Source organism: Diaporthe batatas, assembly GCF_019321695.1.
Source record: "Diaporthe batatas strain CRI 302-4 chromosome Unknown Contig00009, whole genome shotgun sequence".
NCBI classification, from domain to species: domain Eukaryota; kingdom Fungi; phylum Ascomycota; class Sordariomycetes; order Diaporthales; family Diaporthaceae; genus Diaporthe; species Diaporthe batatas.
The window spans coordinates 376,797-394,822 of NW_025408556.1; the positions used below are offsets into that span (position 1 = coordinate 376,797).

The 18,026-nt window shown below is 57.2% G+C and overlaps 5 protein-coding genes across 5 annotated transcripts; 3 read left to right on the forward strand and 2 right to left on the reverse strand.

Moving 5' to 3' along the window:
- The first annotated feature begins 15 nt into the window (after positions 1-15).
- Positions 16-2,934, forward strand: KVR01_007929 (uncharacterized protein). Its single transcript, XM_044782103.1, has 2 exons — positions 16-214; positions 275-2,934. Exons 1-2 carry the CDS (start codon positions 149-151, stop codon positions 2,855-2,857), a joined length of 2,649 nt encoding a protein of 882 aa, XP_044642907.1. The 5' UTR covers positions 16-148; the 3' UTR covers positions 2,858-2,934.
- A 279-nt stretch (positions 2,935-3,213) lies between these two features.
- KVR01_008191 (uncharacterized protein) lies at positions 3,214-7,016 on the forward strand (the record flags this gene model as incomplete). Its single annotated transcript, XM_044792140.1, has 2 exons — positions 3,214-3,407; positions 3,471-7,016. The coding sequence occupies exon 2, from the start codon at positions 3,597-3,599 to the stop codon at positions 7,014-7,016; it is 3,420 nt and encodes a 1,139-aa protein (XP_044643169.1). The 5' UTR covers positions 3,214-3,407; positions 3,471-3,596.
- Positions 7,017-7,555: 539 nt separating this feature from the next.
- Positions 7,556-10,137, reverse strand: KVR01_008269 (uncharacterized protein). The gene has a single exon (XM_044784244.1). It carries the CDS (start codon positions 9,333-9,335, stop codon positions 7,782-7,784), a length of 1,554 nt encoding a protein of 517 aa, XP_044643247.1. The 5' UTR covers positions 9,336-10,137; the 3' UTR covers positions 7,556-7,781.
- A 1,590-nt stretch (positions 10,138-11,727) lies between these two features.
- KVR01_008306 (uncharacterized protein) lies at positions 11,728-15,904 on the forward strand. The gene is made up of 2 exons (XM_044791725.1): positions 11,728-12,675; positions 12,870-15,904. Exons 1-2 carry the CDS (start codon positions 12,326-12,328, stop codon positions 15,433-15,435), a joined length of 2,916 nt encoding a protein of 971 aa, XP_044643284.1. The 5' UTR covers positions 11,728-12,325; the 3' UTR covers positions 15,436-15,904.
- KVR01_007832 (uncharacterized protein) lies at positions 15,633-17,972 on the reverse strand (the record flags this gene model as incomplete). The annotated part of the gene is made up of 2 exons (XM_044784336.1): positions 15,633-15,643; positions 16,625-17,972. 2 exons carry the CDS (start codon positions 17,970-17,972, stop codon positions 15,633-15,635), a joined length of 1,359 nt encoding a protein of 452 aa, XP_044642810.1.
- Between the last annotated feature and the right edge of the window lie 54 nt (positions 17,973-18,026).

Here is an 18,026-nt window from a genome sequence, read left to right on the forward strand (position 1 = left end):
TGGCTGGTGTTACCGCCGGTATTGAGCTATCTTTTACACAAGGGCGGACTGTTCAACCTCCGCCAAATCTCGAGACCATGGAATGCCATCCTCTTAATACTAATCGACCATTCCCATTACCCGTCTCCCCGGTGCTGTCTCCCTGGGCATGCTGCGACTCCGCTTCGCAAAGCATCTCACAAAGGCGCGCCGTCATGTCTGTCTACCCTTGACCGTCAGTCCTCACATGTGCTACTCACCTTCCACATCACATCTTGTTGACTTCTTCATCCAGGCACCCTCGAATGCCTTGAACAGTCCACGCTGGTTGCAAACTGCGGCGAGACAACATGCTGGCCGAGCTGCCGCCCAGCATGGCGCACCCGGATCGGCGCGGGCCAACAGCCATCGCCGTAGGGCAGTTCGTGGTCAGCTGAAGCTGCCGCCCACGGACCTGCTTGTACGCACCCTGCGGGGCCGAGGGGAGCCCGTGACATGGGATTCTTGGGAGAAGGTCCGCATGGTTGCCCGGTCACGGAGCACACGACTTCCCGTAGTGGTCCACCAGCTGCTTTTGAGGCAGGATGAGGCCAGGATGGAGTCGAGTATCTCGGCATTCCTCAGGGACCCGTCGATATGGCAGAGCCGTCTCAAGGGTTTGGCTCACAGGGGTCTCGACCAGAGCGACCTGGACCACTGGCTCTGGATTCTGGGCGCAGAAGACACAGACACCAAAGTCGAGAGATTCGTATCGACCGATCGCCATAAACCAATCTTCGTGCTTATGGCAATATTGCGCGCAGATGAATACATGCGCAAGGGCTCATCCTTGGTGAAATTGTACGACTACATCGCGAGGAACTACTTACGGTTGGATCCCACCGTCCCACAGGATCGTTCCAAGAGATCACGCCCCCTTGACAACGCTTTCAACATGACAGCCGCACACTTCATGGTCATTGTGAAACGACTTGTACACCACTGCTTGAAGACATGGCCTTCATCCATAGTCACGGTCTCCAGGCTGGTGGTCAGTTATATGCGGACCATCCCGCCCGACACCAGGCCCAAAAAGACTAACCGCCGCACTGGCTATGGTGTCCGCTGCAGTGTATTCAACCACGCGTTGTGCAGCTTTCGGAAGGTCTCATCTTTGAGTCCATTGGGCAATCTTCATCACAACTGGAAGGCACAGAAGATCTTGCTTGGCTTCTCTGCCGGTCTGCCGCGGCCACTGACCATCAATAGGTGGAGCTACAGGGCCATCAGGGTCATCCTGCTTGGACTGAAGAAATCGCAGGCAGAGAGGAGAACGGCCGTCCGCCACGTGCAGACCTGGCCGCCGTACAGGAAACGACTGGATGGGACAGAAGAGAGGGAAGACCCGGAGAACTGGTTGAGCAGAACCGTCAAGGCTGGAATACTCAAGAGACATGATGGATATGCTGACGATTTGTCGGATCCTGCGCTTGAAACCCTGGGCGGCCATGCACTCGGTGACTCCATCACCATCCAAACACGTTCAGGGGCGCCAAGGTTTTGGTCTGGCAAACACTCCTCTTTGTCAGTCTTCTCGACCTGGGCTGCCAAGGTCAAGGCAACCAGAAACGCTTACGAGGCCTGGCAATTGTGTCAAGAGCCCCCGCTGCCCAATATCAGACCCAACTTCCAGGTGTACGCGGAGATGTTCGCGAAGCTCTTCTCTGCGGAGATCGATTATACCTCGTCGATCCTCCCAGGGACCGCCAAGGAGGTTTACCCCCCGAACCATATCAACCTTACAGAGTTTGAACGCGAGCGATTGCGTCCATTGTCCGTTGACGAATTATACGAGAGAATGCTACGTGATGGAAACCGGCCAGTGAAACACTGCCTAGTGTTGCTGGTCCGCAATGCGCCGACGGTGGACAAGGCTGCGCAATATCTACGCGACAGCCCTCTGGACAGGGAAGCTGTTGAGTGTCTGACGCAAGCACTGAGCCCCACCCACGACAGTCTGAAGCAAATCCCGGTGCGTGTCTTTGACGCATATGTGGGACTGCTCTGTGCTCGGCAGGCTCGCCGACGATGGGTTCATGATCCCAACGCGGCCGGGCACACGCCGCGGCCAGAAGTCCTCGCAGGATATGACCGCATAAAGCGAGCGGTCCAACTCGTGTGTATTCGTGCAGGCCCGAGGCGAGCGCCGGCGCCGGCGCCCTGGCACACGGTCATGCGGGCACTGGCACACCGCAAACTCGTCCTCAAGCCCTGGCGCAGCCAAGCGCAAGACGACATTGATGCCCTGGGCATGATGCTGTCGCTTTTCAACGCGTACAAGATGAGCGAGGGCATGCATCCCATCCCGTTTTACTGCCTCGCCCGCTGTACCTTAAAGGCCCTTGGACCCGATGGCGCCCCTGCTGCACAGATCAAGAACGCTGAGCGATTCATTGTGACTGCCCATCAGGCACTCAAGTCCACCTTGAGGGAGTTGACGTCGCCGGTTCAGGCGCCCAGTCACAGTATCGCGGACTCGCTACCGCCGCTGTATCACGAACTCAGCGCGGCGCATATCCACACGTACATGGAGACACTGGCACAGCTCGGAGACGTTGACGAGGCGGTGCAGGTCATCGAATGGGTGCTTCTGTCTTGGGAACAGAGCCCTGACGTCCTGGCACAAGCCAGGGACCCGCACCACAAGCAGTGGGCAATGCTGGGGGAGGCGTTTATTTGTTTCCGGGCATTTGCTGATGGGCGGGTCTCTGAAGAGATCATGAGTAGGATCGAGGCGAGATTTGAGGAGCTGAAAGGCAAGGGCTCTACCTGGTTGTGGCCCAGGGAGCAAGATGTTGAGGACTATGTTGAGCGGAAGAGCGAGGAGGAGAGTACTTAGTATGTACTTAAGGTGAAATCGCCAGAACACAGACGTTCAGAGGAGCACAAAAATACATGTGGCGTCAGCACTCTGCACGATTCCATTGCTTCAAATTCGCTTCCTCCCAATGTTAAAAAGCCTGGAACGACAAGCGTATGTACATATCAGAGCACGGGCCGGCAATTGCTGAGGCCTGCATTGCAAGCCCGAAACAGACACGGCAGCCACGCTTGCAGTGGCGCCCCCCTGCTGGAGCCACGCCTGCAACTGGTCAATTTGTGCTGACCCTAGCCCCACCAAGCCTACAACCTTGCAACCGTGCATCCTTTACGCAGTAATCGCGTGTCGCGTATCAACCTAGACCTTTTCTTTTCTTTGTGGAACTGTAAACGCTCCCAGGCATCCTGCAGCCTCCTCTTATTCTCACCCGGGTTTTCAATACTGTGTTTTTGGTTTTTGGGTCGTTTTCTGGGTCTTCCTGGGTAATATTGTCTACCGTTTATTTCACGGAGTTTGGGTCTTGCTGTTGGTCCTGTCAATGCACTTTGCATTTCCGCTCGTTTTCAAGGTAGGTATTTTGGTGTGTTGGCTAATATCTGAACCAGACATGACGTGCTAACAAACAATTCAGGCATCTTGTTAAGCATTATTTCAGTCCACGCATAAAGGCCTCTCACCTTTTGTCCAACCTTGAGTTCCTCGTGCCCAATTTTCACATGCGCCAACACACGCCAATCTCTCGCGAAAAGGCGCCAGTATGGCATTCCTGGTGACAGATGATCCATATTCAGGACTGGGTAGCGGGCCTATGGACTTAGATGGAGATCTCATGCAGATTTATCAGGACAATGAAGCTGCTCTCCTAGAGGCGGTTGCCGAGGATGACGCATTTGAGGAGACAGACCTTGAAAGCAACTTCGACAATGTGCAGCAGCAACCGCAGGCCTCTTTGAAGGGCCTCGTCATCCAAATCCCCACATCCACCTTGATCGCTCCTCGTTCGGCCTTCAGAAGCAATGTGTCCACCGGCAAAGAGTTTGAAGCGGTACGGAGTCTCCTCGAGTCTGACCCTACCCAGCTCAACGAAGACTTTGTCGAATTTGAGTTGGACGATTTCGTGGTGTACATCGACACTCACAGGCATCCTCAAGAGATGAGGGCCATACACACCTTTGCCACTGCGACCGGCCAACAAAACTTCTTTTTCAATGGCACGCTCAAGCTTGGCAATGTCAAGCATCGTGTAGAGAAGGTGCCTTTCGAGGAGATCCCGCTGGGGAATTATGGCAAAGACAACCCGACAGTGGGGGAGCAAGTTTGGATTCGATCCAAGCTCAATCGCCGGGAGAACATCTATTATCGGCTGAAAATGCCGTCTGTTGAGTACGCAAGGTTTCACAGGGACTTCCTCTGGGTGGCGGATCTGGCAAAGCATGCGGTCGACTTTTCGGATCACCTCCTGGAGATGCGCCAGGACGTGTCCATCCGACACTTCCAACGAGACTTCGCTTCGTGGTTACAGGCAAACCATGGGTCGTCACCAGCGTTTCAGAAATGGTACAAAAAACGTGGGACAAACGATTTTCGCCAGTCCATCATTGCGAACCAGTGGTTCGTACGGAAAGAACTGTTTGCTATGCTTGAAGGCAAGAAATGGTCTCACATACATCTATTTAGGGAGATTGCGAATCCCTTCACTATGTACAGTCGCCAGGGGTTGCTGCCGAAAGCGAAAGAGGAAAAAAAGATCCCCCCTACGATCGTAACACCCTACATATTCGACTGCTTTTCTCACATGAAAATGGGTGAGATATTGATGCCCTTGCAGCCGTCGGTGAGCACTGAGGAGGCTGTTGCTCGTTCCTGGCCCAATGCAACCGGGAACCTGAGTTTTATTCGAAGTGCTTGCACTTCCAAACACCGTCAGACCATGATCGACAGCATCAAAGCTGGAGACACGATCTCAATAGCCATCGATGCTGATGCGGAATGGTTCACCAATCAGGCGGACAAGAAGTGGTACGGTCTTGTCCAAGGTGTGTCTACGAACCGGTCCCAGCGGCTGTTTGACATCACATGGCTGTACGATCCTGAAGATACTCCGTGCTGCTCCATGGTGTACCCTTGGAAAAACGAGCTGTTCCTTAGCGATCACTGCACGTGTGAGGAGAGACGACGGAGGATCCCCGAGCATGCCGTTATTGGAGTTCATACGGTGGAATGGTTCGGCACACCCCAGACCAAGGCCGAATTCTTCATCAGACAAACATATCAGGTTGAACAACGGCGGTGGGTGACTCTCCAACAAGCTCACATCCAATGTCGCCATGAGGAGCAGAATCGTCCCGAGTACCTTGTGGGTGAGACCGTCCTCGTCTCAACCCCTGGAAGCGAGTATCTTGAGCCTTGCGAGATTCTGGCCTATGATGGGGATTACAAGAACACACGGCTGCGAAAATTCATACGACATAAAACGATTGCGAGCCGGTCTGCCCGGAACGAGCTCGTCTATACCGATGAGGAAATCTTTGTAGCTAGCCACCACATACATGCTAGATGCATAATCCGCTGTTATTGTCCTGGCGAGACCATCCCTGCTCCATACAGCCGGGATGGTACTGGGAATGCCTTCATTATCACTCACAGGAAGTCAGCTGATGGCTCAATACGCCCCTTGAGTCCCGCCAACAAGCCATCCCTCCGTCAAGGCTTTGATCCAACACGCCGAAGGAAAAAGCTTCACGCCCTGGATCTTTTCAGTGGATGTGGCAATCTTGGCCGTGGGCTTGAGGATGGAGGTGCCGTCGAAGCCAAATGGGTAAACGACATATGGGATGCCGCGATCCATACCTATATGGCCAACTGCAGAGACCCAGATTCAGTCCACCCTTTTCTTGGCTCAATAGACGATCTCAATCTTCGCGCTTTTCAGGGAGAGTTCACCGATTCCGTACCGAGGCCTGGTCAGGTCCATCTCATCTGTGGCGGCAGCCCTTGTCCAGGGTTTTCACTGATCACTCCAGACAAGCAGACACAAAAACAGGCCAAGAATAGATCTTTGGTCGCTGCCTTTGCGGCGAGTGTGGATTTCTATCGACCACAATACGGCTTTCTGGAGAATGTCATTACCATCGTGCGAAGCAAAGGCAACGGCAAAGGCAAGGTCACCGAGGACTACTTCTCACAGCTCATCTGCGCTCTCGTTGGAATGGGTTATCAAGCGCAGATCATTCTCGGCGACGCATGGTCCCATGGAGCGCCTCAGCGCCGCAAGCGTGCCTTCCTATGCTTTGCAGCGCCAGGACTTGACCTGCCGCTGCCACCGGTGCCCTCGCACTCTCACCCGGAAAAGACAAAGTTCGGTTCGTTAGGAAAGATGACGAACGGGGAGCCCTATGTCTTCCGCTCGGACGAGCCCACAGCTTTCCGATACGTCACAGCGCTACAAGCAACCGCAGATCTCCCCGACATTTACGATGCCAAAACCGAAACGTGCGTGGCATTTCCAGACCACCGGCTCTCGATATCTCTGGCTTCCGCAGACACGATCCGGGCCAAAGACGGCCACGGCAAGAACGGCCGAACCCAAAGCCTCAACATGCCCATACGACCCTTTGGCATGAACATGTCCCGCGCCTGGCACCACACGATCAGGGACAACCTCAGCGGGGACACGCTCCGGTACATGTTCGACCACGAGCGGGACGCCTACCCGGGCAAGGACGTCTACCGGTCGTCGAGCGTCAGCAACGGGTGGGGCCGCGTGCACCCCCACGGCCTCTTCAACACCGTCACGACCACCTGCGTCTGGACCGACGCGCGGATCGGCAGGCTCTCGCACTGGGACCAGCCGCGGCCGCTGACCGTGATGGAGGTCCGCCGGGCCCAGGGCATACCGGACGACGAGGTCCTGCTCGGCACGCCGAGGGACCAGTGGCAGATGGTCGGCAACGCCGTCGCGCGGCAGATCGCCACGGCCCTCGGGCTGTCGCTGCGGAAGGCCTGGGTCGGCAGCCTGTATGAGGATGACGACGAGTCAGCGCCGCTGGAGCTGGGGGAGGGGGAGGGGGAGGGGGAGAACGGATACGCCGCAGAGGCCGGACACGCTGTAGAGAACGGCGTAGGCTGTGTAGAGTTGCCGGTCACGAACGGGAATGGCCAGATGTTGCTGGACTGAAATCGAGCACAAGACTACATGCAGCCCACGCTGCAGCAGCGACTTTTTGGGTAAAAATTTATTCCATGTTTAATTTCCAATCTCGGTAGAGCCAAGCCAGACAAAGACATTAGATATGCATTGCCATTTTCGAGGCATTAACGGGGGTACCTTTACGACTATGTAGGATTGTTTCTTCCACAAGGTTGTGCCGTAAATCTGCACGAGTCGTTAGGTTGCCCAAGGTGTCGGGACCCATTCCTGTGCTTGTCATATATAATGTCGACGGGATGATTTTGATCTCTGGGTTTCACCTGCCCACTTACACGCGAGCCGACTGCAGTACCGGGTATAGACTGGACTGATGGTCCTGGCCGTCAACGTCGTTGGATATCAGAATAGCTTGGGAGAGCCTGTGCTTGTCTGTTGTACCACAAGCTTCTAATGCAGTCCTGTACATGGTTGCGCCATCCCCAAAAATTGCATTAGCCAGGTGCATGGATTTATCTGTCATTCCTCGGTAAGTAACCGCCATGGCTACCGCATGCTGGCCCAACAGCTCTAAGAGCGACATGAGAGTGTCCTTATTAATCTCTACTTAGCCGAGTACGTTCATACGGGTAACATTATCATTACTGGAAGTGAGCTCCATGCGCGCTTGATCCCCAAAAACATGGCTTTGCATCCCACATAAAACATTACCATATCTCTCTTGCAGTCCTTGTCCTTGTATCAATCTATCTCCTTGTTTCTGTTCCTCCCATCCTTGTCCCAAGCTCTCTTCTATTATGCTCGAACAGTCATTGTCGCCCACTTGAGCAGCGTCTCCGTCTCCGTCTCCGTAGCGGTCGAGACAGACGTGACCGTGACGAAGACTGTAGTCGTGACACCGTCCACGCTCGTGCTCGTGCCGTCGCCGCCAGAGTTGCCCACGAAGTTGTTGCCCTTATGTCCCTGGTCGTTATCGTTATCGTCATCGTCGTCATCACCACCGCCAAAAATTCCCGGGAAGCCGGAGCCGAAGCCCGTGTCTGTTGGGGCGGGTGCGTCCTCGGAGGACTTTGTGGATTTGATTGGCACCGGGATGACAAGTAGAGGCTCCCCGGTTGTTGACGAGGTGGACGAGTCAGAGGGGTCCGCATCTGGTGTCGGGAAGGGATCGGATACTGTGGTTGTCTGGACGGTGATTATGGATGTGCTTGTCGTGCGTGAGGTGGAGGTGGTTGTGGGTTCTTGGTCGGATTGTTGAGTTGTCTCGCTGGACAATGTCGATGTCTGAGTAGATGTCTCGCGAATGGTCGTGGTGATCTTGATTTTGGATGAGCTGGACTCGGCGGAGCCCTCCTCGGTCGCTGTCACGGTCAGGGACGGCACGGTGACAGTTGTGAAGCCTCCCCCAGCAGATTCCTTTGTCGAGGTTGTCTGCTCGGACGAGCTGGTTGTAGAATCGGTTGTCGTCTCCGTCTCACTTGTCGCCGAGCCCGAGCCCGAGCCCGAGGCTGAGCCTGTACCTGTACTACCCGCTGGAATGGCGCCCAGGATCGCAATCACCGTCTCTCGTGGGAAGCAGCGAAGACTGACACCGCTGGTCGTGTTGAGCGGCATAGCGGCGCAGACCGTGTTCTCGGCACACCCCACAATATTCCAAGATCCATCAGCGGAGCAGTGGGCGTACTCTGAGTCAACACAGGCATACTGTCCCGGGGAGCATGCCGAATCGGCGGCAAGTTCGGTGAAAGCTGCGTTGAGCCTGATGGCCTCGGCGAGGTTGGAGGCGTACTGCGAGTTAGACACGGTCGTTGTACCGGTAGGAACAGGCGATGTAATAACAGCGGTGGGGATGAAGTCGTCAGGCGTGCCGGTCGGGGTTATCTTGCTGGTGGTCGAGATGGTCGAAGAACTTGTGATGTCAGAAGACACCAAGGTCCCGGATCCTGTCTCCTCGACTATTGCCTGGGACCCGGTGCTTGAAGCTGGAGAAGCGATGATCGGGCGGCCAGTCGGGGTGGACTGGTTGGAGGGAGCCGCGTTGACATCAGGAGACGGCCCAGCCGCAGCAACTGGCGAGTTGATGGGCGCAATGTCTGTAGTAGTGGAGGTTTGACTTGTCTCTTGGGCGGTCGCACCCACGAAGCCAGCAAAGGCCGTGTCCACAGCTGAGCTTTCGAGCTGAACGGCTGTCGGCGAGACAATAGATGTGGACTGTGAGGAGCTTGTTGAACTGGAGTTGTCATATTGTCTTTGTCGTAGGGCGCCCGGGTGCAGCAGTGGGCCCCTTAGAGGACCAGCCTCAACTGTTGCTGACAGAAGAAAATGGAAAAATAGCACAGAGAACTTCATGCTGAGTATGGTGTAGGGAAGCACAGAGAAAGTAAAGAGCGACTCTGGGTGAGGGATAACAGGCTACTCCGTGATCGACACGGGGTGAAGCCTTGAGTAAACGGCCAGGCGATGAACAGATTCGTAAATCGGATCGAAGGTTGAAAGAGGGTAGTCTGTCTATCAGGCTTCAGAGAACCAAGAAGCCATATACTTTTCAAGGGGAAAAGAACAAAGCCAAGCCAAAGTTTAGGAAGCTAGGAATGATAACTGATGGCAGATTCAACAGCAGATAGAAGAAGCGCTGTACTGATGCTGCATGCACGTGGACAAAAAGAAAAGAGAATGTTTGGAAACGTCAAGTGGAACGAACTGATTTACCGGAGAATTGGCATTTGAGATCTGCAGGATGCCGCACACCTTATGTAAATGGGCGAGGCTTGACAGCAGAAGCGACATGCAACACCAGTTGACCAGATCACGAACGGGTGGCCCACCTCGAAAGTTGGAAAGCCCGGGGGGCCCATGACGGTGTGTTCGCGGGCCATGGGCCGGGGAGGATTTTAAGATGAGGCCAGCAATCCAGACCTGCATCTGCCGATCACTGAGATCCAATGCTCTGGACTGGGCCGATTTTAGACTGCGAGGTGGTCTCGCCGTGTGGTGTGGACTCGGGATGTGGTCATGGATGTGGCCATGGGTGTGTGTACTCATGGATATGCCCCCGGCAGCAGACTGATATCAGAGCAGACAGGCAGACAGGCAGACAGTCTGTACATGAATAGTACGCGCCGAGGGTGCAAAGTGCATGACGAGGCTTGACTGAGCCCCACGATGCCGACGAGTACGAGGGTTTCCGAGTGCTGTCGAGGCAGACGCGCGCCAACTGGTAATTGGAAGGGTCGGTACTGCAGGCGGTGCGGCTCGGGGCCTGTGAGCGAATCAATGGCGGCCCGCCCGGCGGACCTGAGGCGAGAGAGCTGCAGCCTCCCCTGCGCTTGCTGCCGTGGCCTTGCCCTTTTCGGAACTGGGGCATGCCACGATACCGTGTGAAATCATAAAGCTAGGCGCGGTCCCCTGATCGGACAGGACCTCGATCTTGACCTCGACCTCGCCCTCGCCCTCGACCTCGACCTCGACTGTGGCCGTGACCGTGGCCGTGAACTTGACCTCCCAGCGACAAGAGCCCGCCTATGACAGTCCAGTCTCGGGCATTCCACCTCGGACACGACTTTTGTGTTTAGTGGATCATGTGCTGCGCATAGCTGACTCCCCACCGTCTCTGGGAACCTCTGGTTCGAAGAGGAGCCTGTCGAGGTTGTCCAGACCAGTCTCCTGAACGCTGGCGTCGGCGTCTATTTGGAACGGCTCCATCTTAGCCGCGGCCAGGGAGTCCAGCAACGGGTCTTGATACAGGCACAGCCCAGTTGCATTCCGATGTGGCTATGCCTGTTCTTCTGGTGCCAGCCATACCAGACTGGGGTGAGGACTTGTCAGCCGGATGGCGTACGGCTATCGACCTCAATGTTTGTTGGGAGTGGACTTCGTGGTGTCGACGCTGCTGAACCAGGGCAGGTTGACCAAATCGGGTGTGTTCTCTTTTCCAAGGTTGTTTTGGATCCATGGCGCATGATACACCCGGCTGTTCTCAACCCGAGAGAAATGTTTCGTGCAATGCTGACTTTGTCTATACCCGTACTGTCTGTCGTACTCCGTAGTACATCCCAAGTTGGCTGTGGGTGAGGCTGATGCGTGGCAAGGGGTTGGGATTCTGCTGCAATGCGTCTTGTGCTGTAGCCCGTGGAAATAATAACTTGTGTGTACGGCAGGACAGGCATTTTCTCCTGCCCTGCATGGGGATTAGAATCGACTGCCTGCCGTCTCTCCTCTTGACAGCTCTGCATGTTGTTGCAGCAAGTACCACGGATCAGAGGTATGCACACTTGACACCTTGCTGCGGCCTGTCAAAGTCCCAAGGTTCCGCAGTAGGCTAGAGCTATGCACCCGGCCATCCGGGTCGATGTAATCAATACTGTAGACTACATGGAGACGGTGTTGAATGGTCTACTCCTTGTACCAGCAACGGCGACAACCGCAGCGGCACCACCAAGAAACAACACCTAAAACAACAACCGTCCAGCCAACATCAGAAGCCACATATCGCCATTTAATAAGCAACGAACGGATCAAGGCAAGGGGAGAAGAGCAGGACGGCAAAGCGAGGCCAGATGGATGGGTCGCAAAAAGCATTCTCCGAGCCCGCCGCCAAAAAGGGACTAGCGCCCGAGGTTAGCCTTCCTGGACTGGCCTGGTCTGGTCTGGTCTGATGCTGGCCTGCCGGTAGGACAGGCAGGAAGGAACTGGACAGGCAGATGAGAGCGAGCTGCAGCGCAGAAGGCTGTTTTCTCTCTCTCCCTTGACCTGCAAACCTGCTGCACGGCCATTTTTCATATCACTCTCGCCCTGACATGCACTGCCCTTTTTGACTGGCCCTGCCGTTTGCCTTGATAATTTGTCGAGTTGAATCGATGAAACCCCCATCCCTTCTCATTGATATCTCTCTGCATCTCCGCCCGCTGCTACTGCTACTGCTACTGCAACTGCTGCTGCGGGTCCCGGTCCCTTGCTCCAAAGCGCTGATGAGCTAAGCCAGCGGCCCACGTCCCTCGAGATAGACAGACAGACGGACGGACAGCAGACGGACAGGACCGTAGTCAGCCAGAGCCTGGGCCTACCTGCCTACGGTTCTGTTAGCTTTTGGCTGCACCGGCAGAAAAAAAAAGAGAGCACAGAAGACAGTCCAGCCCAGCCCAGTCCAGTCCAGCAACCCCCCCCCCATTCCCCCATCCCCCATTTCTGCCACCGCCGACCGACGCGACATCAGCGCGACGAACCTCCAGTTTTCCCCCGGCCTTGTCATCATCAAAATTCATTCCGCCCAGGCCCCTGCCCCCCACCCTCGCCTTGCATCACCGCACCGCACCCCATCGCATCGCGACAGGGCCGACAACATGGCCTCGCCTGCCGATGCCGTCGCTGTCCCACAGCCAAACGGCCTTGCAGACCCCGAGCCCAAGTCGCAACCCCAATCCGACCACTCCCAACCCGCTGATCCATCTGCGAAGCGGAAACGCGAGGCCAGCGACGATGCTCCTGCCGAGCCAACCATCAACGGGTCCCCCAACGCCAACGCCAACGCCAACGCCGCCCGCGATCCCGACCAAGAACACCACCAACCCGACCACGCCAGCGACCACCGAGACGGCGATGCCAAAGAAGCCAAGCCCGCCGTCAATGGCGACCGACGTCCACTACGCGATGAGAGCTCACTCATCCGCGATTACTTCCGCGTCCTACAGAGGTACGCGCCCGCCCGCTTCCGCCATGCCCATGCCATGCCATGCCATGCCATGCCATCACTTCACATCGCTTGCCCCCCTCTTTCCTTCACCTCAAGTCCCCCTCCATCCCTCACTACCATCCAATTGCAGCCCTTCAGCTGGCGGACCCTTCACCCACATGTGTGCGGAACATCTTGCTTACCCTCGAGTCCAGGCACGACACAACGCCCTCCCTTCTGAAGCGACCGCTGCCAGACCCCTCCACTACTGAAGAGCCCCAGCCGAAGCGACAAAAATCCGACGATGACTCCAAGGCGCAGTGCATCGAGGACAAGGTCAGCCGGGACTCGTACAAGCTGCTCGACCAGCTCGTCCTTGACCTCAAGCAGGTCATCCGGGACAGGATAGCCGAAATGCGAGCCGCCCAGTCTGCCGACGCTGCTAATTTCGACGAGGACGCCCTGACACAACTTCACAATTTCAGAGACACCGCCATGGCTTTGCACAGTCGAGAGATGTCGTATCCCGAGGCTGCCCCGTCCACTACAAGAGACGCCGCTTCGGCCCTTGAAGATGTTGCACAAGGGCTATCGAATGGCAATTCTGTGCTGACCCTGTTCGGAAATGCGCAGCAGCCTAGGCCCCTCTTCTCTAGTTTGCCCAAGAGGACTACAGACCCTGACCACCCTGAAGGCATCGTCAAGCCTCTGCCCGACGTCCAACTGCCCAACGGCCTGTCCTTGACCAACGTTCTTCCATCAGCCACATCGGAGAAGCCAGCTCGCGTCGCTACTCTGGGCGAGCTGTTTCCATCACCGGCCAACCTGCCACCCTTACAACCGCCCAAGGCCCCAAAGACCACGACGAAAAGCAAGATTCTGGGCTTCTATCACCCGGAGCTGGCAGAGCGGTCGAGGTACAGGCAGGGCTCCTACTTCTCGGCGGACCTCACAACCGGCGTCTGGTTGGACTACAGCAATGCGACACCGCCATCCAAGAACAAATCGCGTCAGCGCGAGCGTACCTTGAGCCTGGCGGGCCAGAAACCCTCGACGGCTGATGTCGAGATGACCGAGATGGAGGCCTTGTTCCGCGGCGCCTTCTCCAGCTTTGCGCCCGAGAAGGACGACAGTGGCGCCATAGTCTCATCGGGCGAGGTCGCCCGCATCTGGTACCAGCGCCACGGCCACAGGTACATGGAGCAGATGATCGAGTCGGAACTGGCAGGGCAGGAGGGCGACGCTGCGGATGACCTCACCGCTCCTCTGCCGATCGACGAGGACCAAATCGCCGAAATCGTGGAGAACTGGGATGATAGCCTAGTGGACCCGGCCTTGAGCATTGATGATGTGTTGGGCAAGAAATCGGACGAGGAGAAAGAAGTTGACGATACCCTCCAAGAAATCTCCGACCTCATCGAGACGCTTTCTTCCTACCAGAGAAACCGCAACATGACCCTGCCGACCAGCCAGAACCGGAACTCGGCAGATCCTGCCAAGGCTGACATGCTCAATGGGCCTCTGGCTCAGGAGCCTACAGATGAGGAACGAGATACTTACCAGATGTTGAGGGACCAGCTTGCCGTTATCATCCAGGCGCTGCCACCCTACGCCGTTGCCCGGTTGAACTCGGACAAGCTCGAGGAGCTCAATGTCAGCACAAGGATCGAAATTCGCAGTGATGTTTTCCGAGGCATTCTGGAGGAGGATGTATCGGCCAGGCACCGACACCACTCACAATCCGCGCAGGCGGCTCAAACTCCCCGGCAGCCACAACGGACGCCAAGCTTCCACAGCACTACGGGGTACCAAGGCCAGCCTTATAGTCGACCATATCAGCCACAGAACCAGACCCCAGTCCCGTTGCCGAATCATTACCAGCAGTCGCCGGCGCGACCGCCGATGCCTCCAAACTTCTCACGGCAGGTATCTGCTCCCATGCCAGGCATGACGCCCCAGCATCAGCGGCCGGTCTCGGGGCAACCTTTCAGACAACCCAATGGATACACCCCGCAGGCAATGCAGCAGGGCAGGCCGTATGGTAATCCGACAGCAGTCCCGCCGTTCCAGGCAAGTCCTGGCCAGCCAAGGATGGCGGGTGGTTATCCGGGAGGGCCCCAGCCTGGCACCCCCGGGCAGAGGTATCCTTCGGGCTACGGGGCTTACAACGCGCAGCAGCCGCAGGCAGGGATGCAGCCCCAATTCCACCAGCAGGCCCCAAATTTCGCTCCTCACATGAATGGTGCAGGCTCGATCCCGCCGCGGACCATGTCTCCACAGGTACCGCCATATCCGGCTGGACAAAATTACTCGCCCCGCACAGGACAGCAGTCAATGCCTCGGGGGCAGCCTTACGGCACCCCAGGCCAGCCAGGCGGACACGCCGGTGTCCCCCGCTACCCTTCCAATGGGGTGCAACAAGGCGCCCCTCACAGCCCTGCGACCGGCGGGGGTCAAGGCGGATGGGCAAACCCAATGTCACCACAGCGGCAGTACGAGCAACAGCTGCAGGCGAGGAACCAGGCCGCGGCGCGCATGAATGCGTTCAGTGACAAGATCCAGAATCACAGCGTAGCGGGTCTGGGAGGCATTGGTCTGGGAGGCACGCCGGGCCACATGAGGACCAACATGCCTGGAGGGGTGGGCCAGTCGTCACCCAGTCCTCGACCGCCATCGGCTGCGGGTGGCTTGAACGGTGTGCCCCAGCCTTCCCCCAGTCCGGCATCAGTCCCGGGTGCGTCCCCCTCTCCAGCGGCCATTCCTCCGCAGGCGCCGGCGTAGGGCGCCGGTCAGTACCTGCCGCCTATCCGGCAGGGTGTCTATACGGGAATACACGTGTTGGTGGGCTTGTCTGGTGTATGAAAAAGTTCCATCTTTGGATGCTACCCGCGCAGAAGGCGGAGAGCAGGCTCGCAAAACCATGAGGTATTCATTTACACTCAAAACACACAAACACACAACATTGTTTCGGGTCATGTTCAAATAAGTTCTTAGCCCAAACATCCTTAAGTCATGGCGTATGCCTGTTGTCAGAGTACGGAGCGGCAGGGACGTTTCTTTGCCGGGGTGCAAATGGGGATCGGAGTTCATGGTTCGGATAAACCTGATGATGGAGGCAGGGGTTCCTTTATTTCATACCCCAGCTCATGTAAAAGACGATTTTGGTGGCTTGACGAATTGCAGAGCTCCATTAATTACTTACTGCTGCGTATAGAGAAAGGATGAAAAAGAACGCTTGTTCAGTTGTCAATTGTCACTCGCTCCTTGCTCCAATGTGCGTGTGCATCTCGAATGTTGTGTGTGTATGTATGTGAAGTGGGATCCGGTATTTTTTGATTGGTGATCGGGGCCGGCCCCGGGGAAAAGACTCTTGGAATTAATCGCCGTCGCCCGACCGCCATCTCGGAATCAATGCACTACCGCCCATCACCCCTGCATGTCCGGCCGGGAGAGCGCGCCGATCCCCAACGGTATGCGGGCACGCTAGCGGCCGGGGCGACCGGCCGTGACCCACCAGGCCGGATTCCTAGCAGGACCGTCCATTTGAACCTGGTCTGTCTGGTCTGGTCTGGGCGCCACGGACAGGGCACGGTGATATTGTGTTACCGTCTGCCGGTCTACCTTACTCACAAGCTTAATTAGACAAAGGTGTCTGCAAGGGAGGTAAGGTCATTTGCGTGAATTCTACGAAAGAAAAGAAAGCAAGATATTGACAGAGCATGTTAGGAACAGTCCGAGGCGCTCAAAGAAGTGCTGTTGCATGAGAAAAAACTGGAGATTCTTCTATATGTAGCCATAACGCCAACCGTGCACATCATATCACTCGTTCTATCCTTATTGTACAGATATGGGAAGGGGGGGGGGGTAATGGAGCTGCGCTTGTATCTGTTTGTGTGTGGCTGTCACTGTCGGGTGACGGAACCCGGTGTCTAGTCTATCATCTCCAGCCCGGGGCGTCATGTCCTCGCGCGCTCGATGGCAAGGAGGTCCTCCTTCTCCATCGAGTCCTTGTACTCGACAAAGATGCGCCTCATCTCGAAGAGGACCTCGATGCAGATGAGGGCGATGATGATCTTCTCGAGGAAGGCGCCGTGGTCGGTGTCGTACATCTCGCGCATGACGGTGGCCATGTCCTGGGCGTAGTCCATGCGCTGGTTGAGCAGGCCGATGCGGTCGAGGACGTCGAGGGCCTTGCCGACCTGGTCGTAGTTCTGCTCGAGGCGCAGCTCCGAGTTCTGGTCCCAGAACATGTCCGGGAGCGAGTCGGTCAGCTCCGAGTAGAGGTTGAGCTGGGACCGCAGCTCCAGCAGCTCGCCGGTGCGCTGCAGGATGAACTTCTTGCTCACGCCCAGGCGGCCCTCGACCAGCTGGGTGGGGATCTCCTTTGTCCTCTTGAAGTAGGCGCTCAGGAGGGCCTCGAGGAAGGCGATCTTTGTGCTGCGGGCCAGGCCCGAGGAGAAGGCGATCTTGGCCAGGGTGGGGTAGTAGGTGGCCCCGTCGGCGACGCCGTCGTCCGCGGGCTCCTTGATGCCGAGGATGACCTTGTCGCGGCGCATGGTGCTGGTGGTCATGGAGCCGTCGACCTCGAAGTCGAGGCTCTCGCGCTCGGCGGACTCGAGGTCACAGTTGTGGGCGGCACGCAGCAGGGTGCCCTGGGCCATGTTGATGCCGACCTCGGCCGGCAGGCCCCAGGTGACGACGGTGCCCGAGGGGAAGACGAAGACGTCGCCGTGGTCGCCAGCGCCCAGGGTGCGGGCGTGCACGACGTCGGCGGTGTCAAAGCCCAGCCCGTCCGGGTCGAGCTGGTAGCAGTGCTCGGTGAGGATGCGGATGACGAGGTCCATGTCGAAGGACTCTGCGACGCATATCGCCCTGATCTTGGTGCTCGGGTCCTCCTCGGGATGCTCGACACCCGACCCTGTGCTGTCGACCCTGGCACCCGTCTGCTTGCGGCCAGGCTGCTGTGCGATGCTGACGACGCGGCGGAGCGGGTTGCTCAGGGACTTCTTGGGGGCGGCGGCTGCTGCTGCAGCGGGCTTCGCGGGCTTCTTCCTGTTGCTCGAGCGGGCGGCGGGCGGCTGCTGGGAGTATTGGCTCGGCTGGGGCGGCGGCGTAGTATGGGCAGGAGGTTCGCCATCGCCGTCGGCGTCCCTGGCCAGGAGGGGGTTGGAGGTGAAGAAGGAGCGCTGTCGGGGCCGGAGGGCGGGCGAGGTCTGGTGAAAGGCTCGTAGCGCGGGCCGGGCGGCGGCGACGGGCCTGGCGCTTGAGTGCAGGCCACGGCGGAGGCCGGCGGCTATCTCTCGCTGAGGGATGCGCATGGTGCTAGAGGGCAGGCCCTTGAAGCCATTGAGTGGGAGGGGGCAGAGCAACGG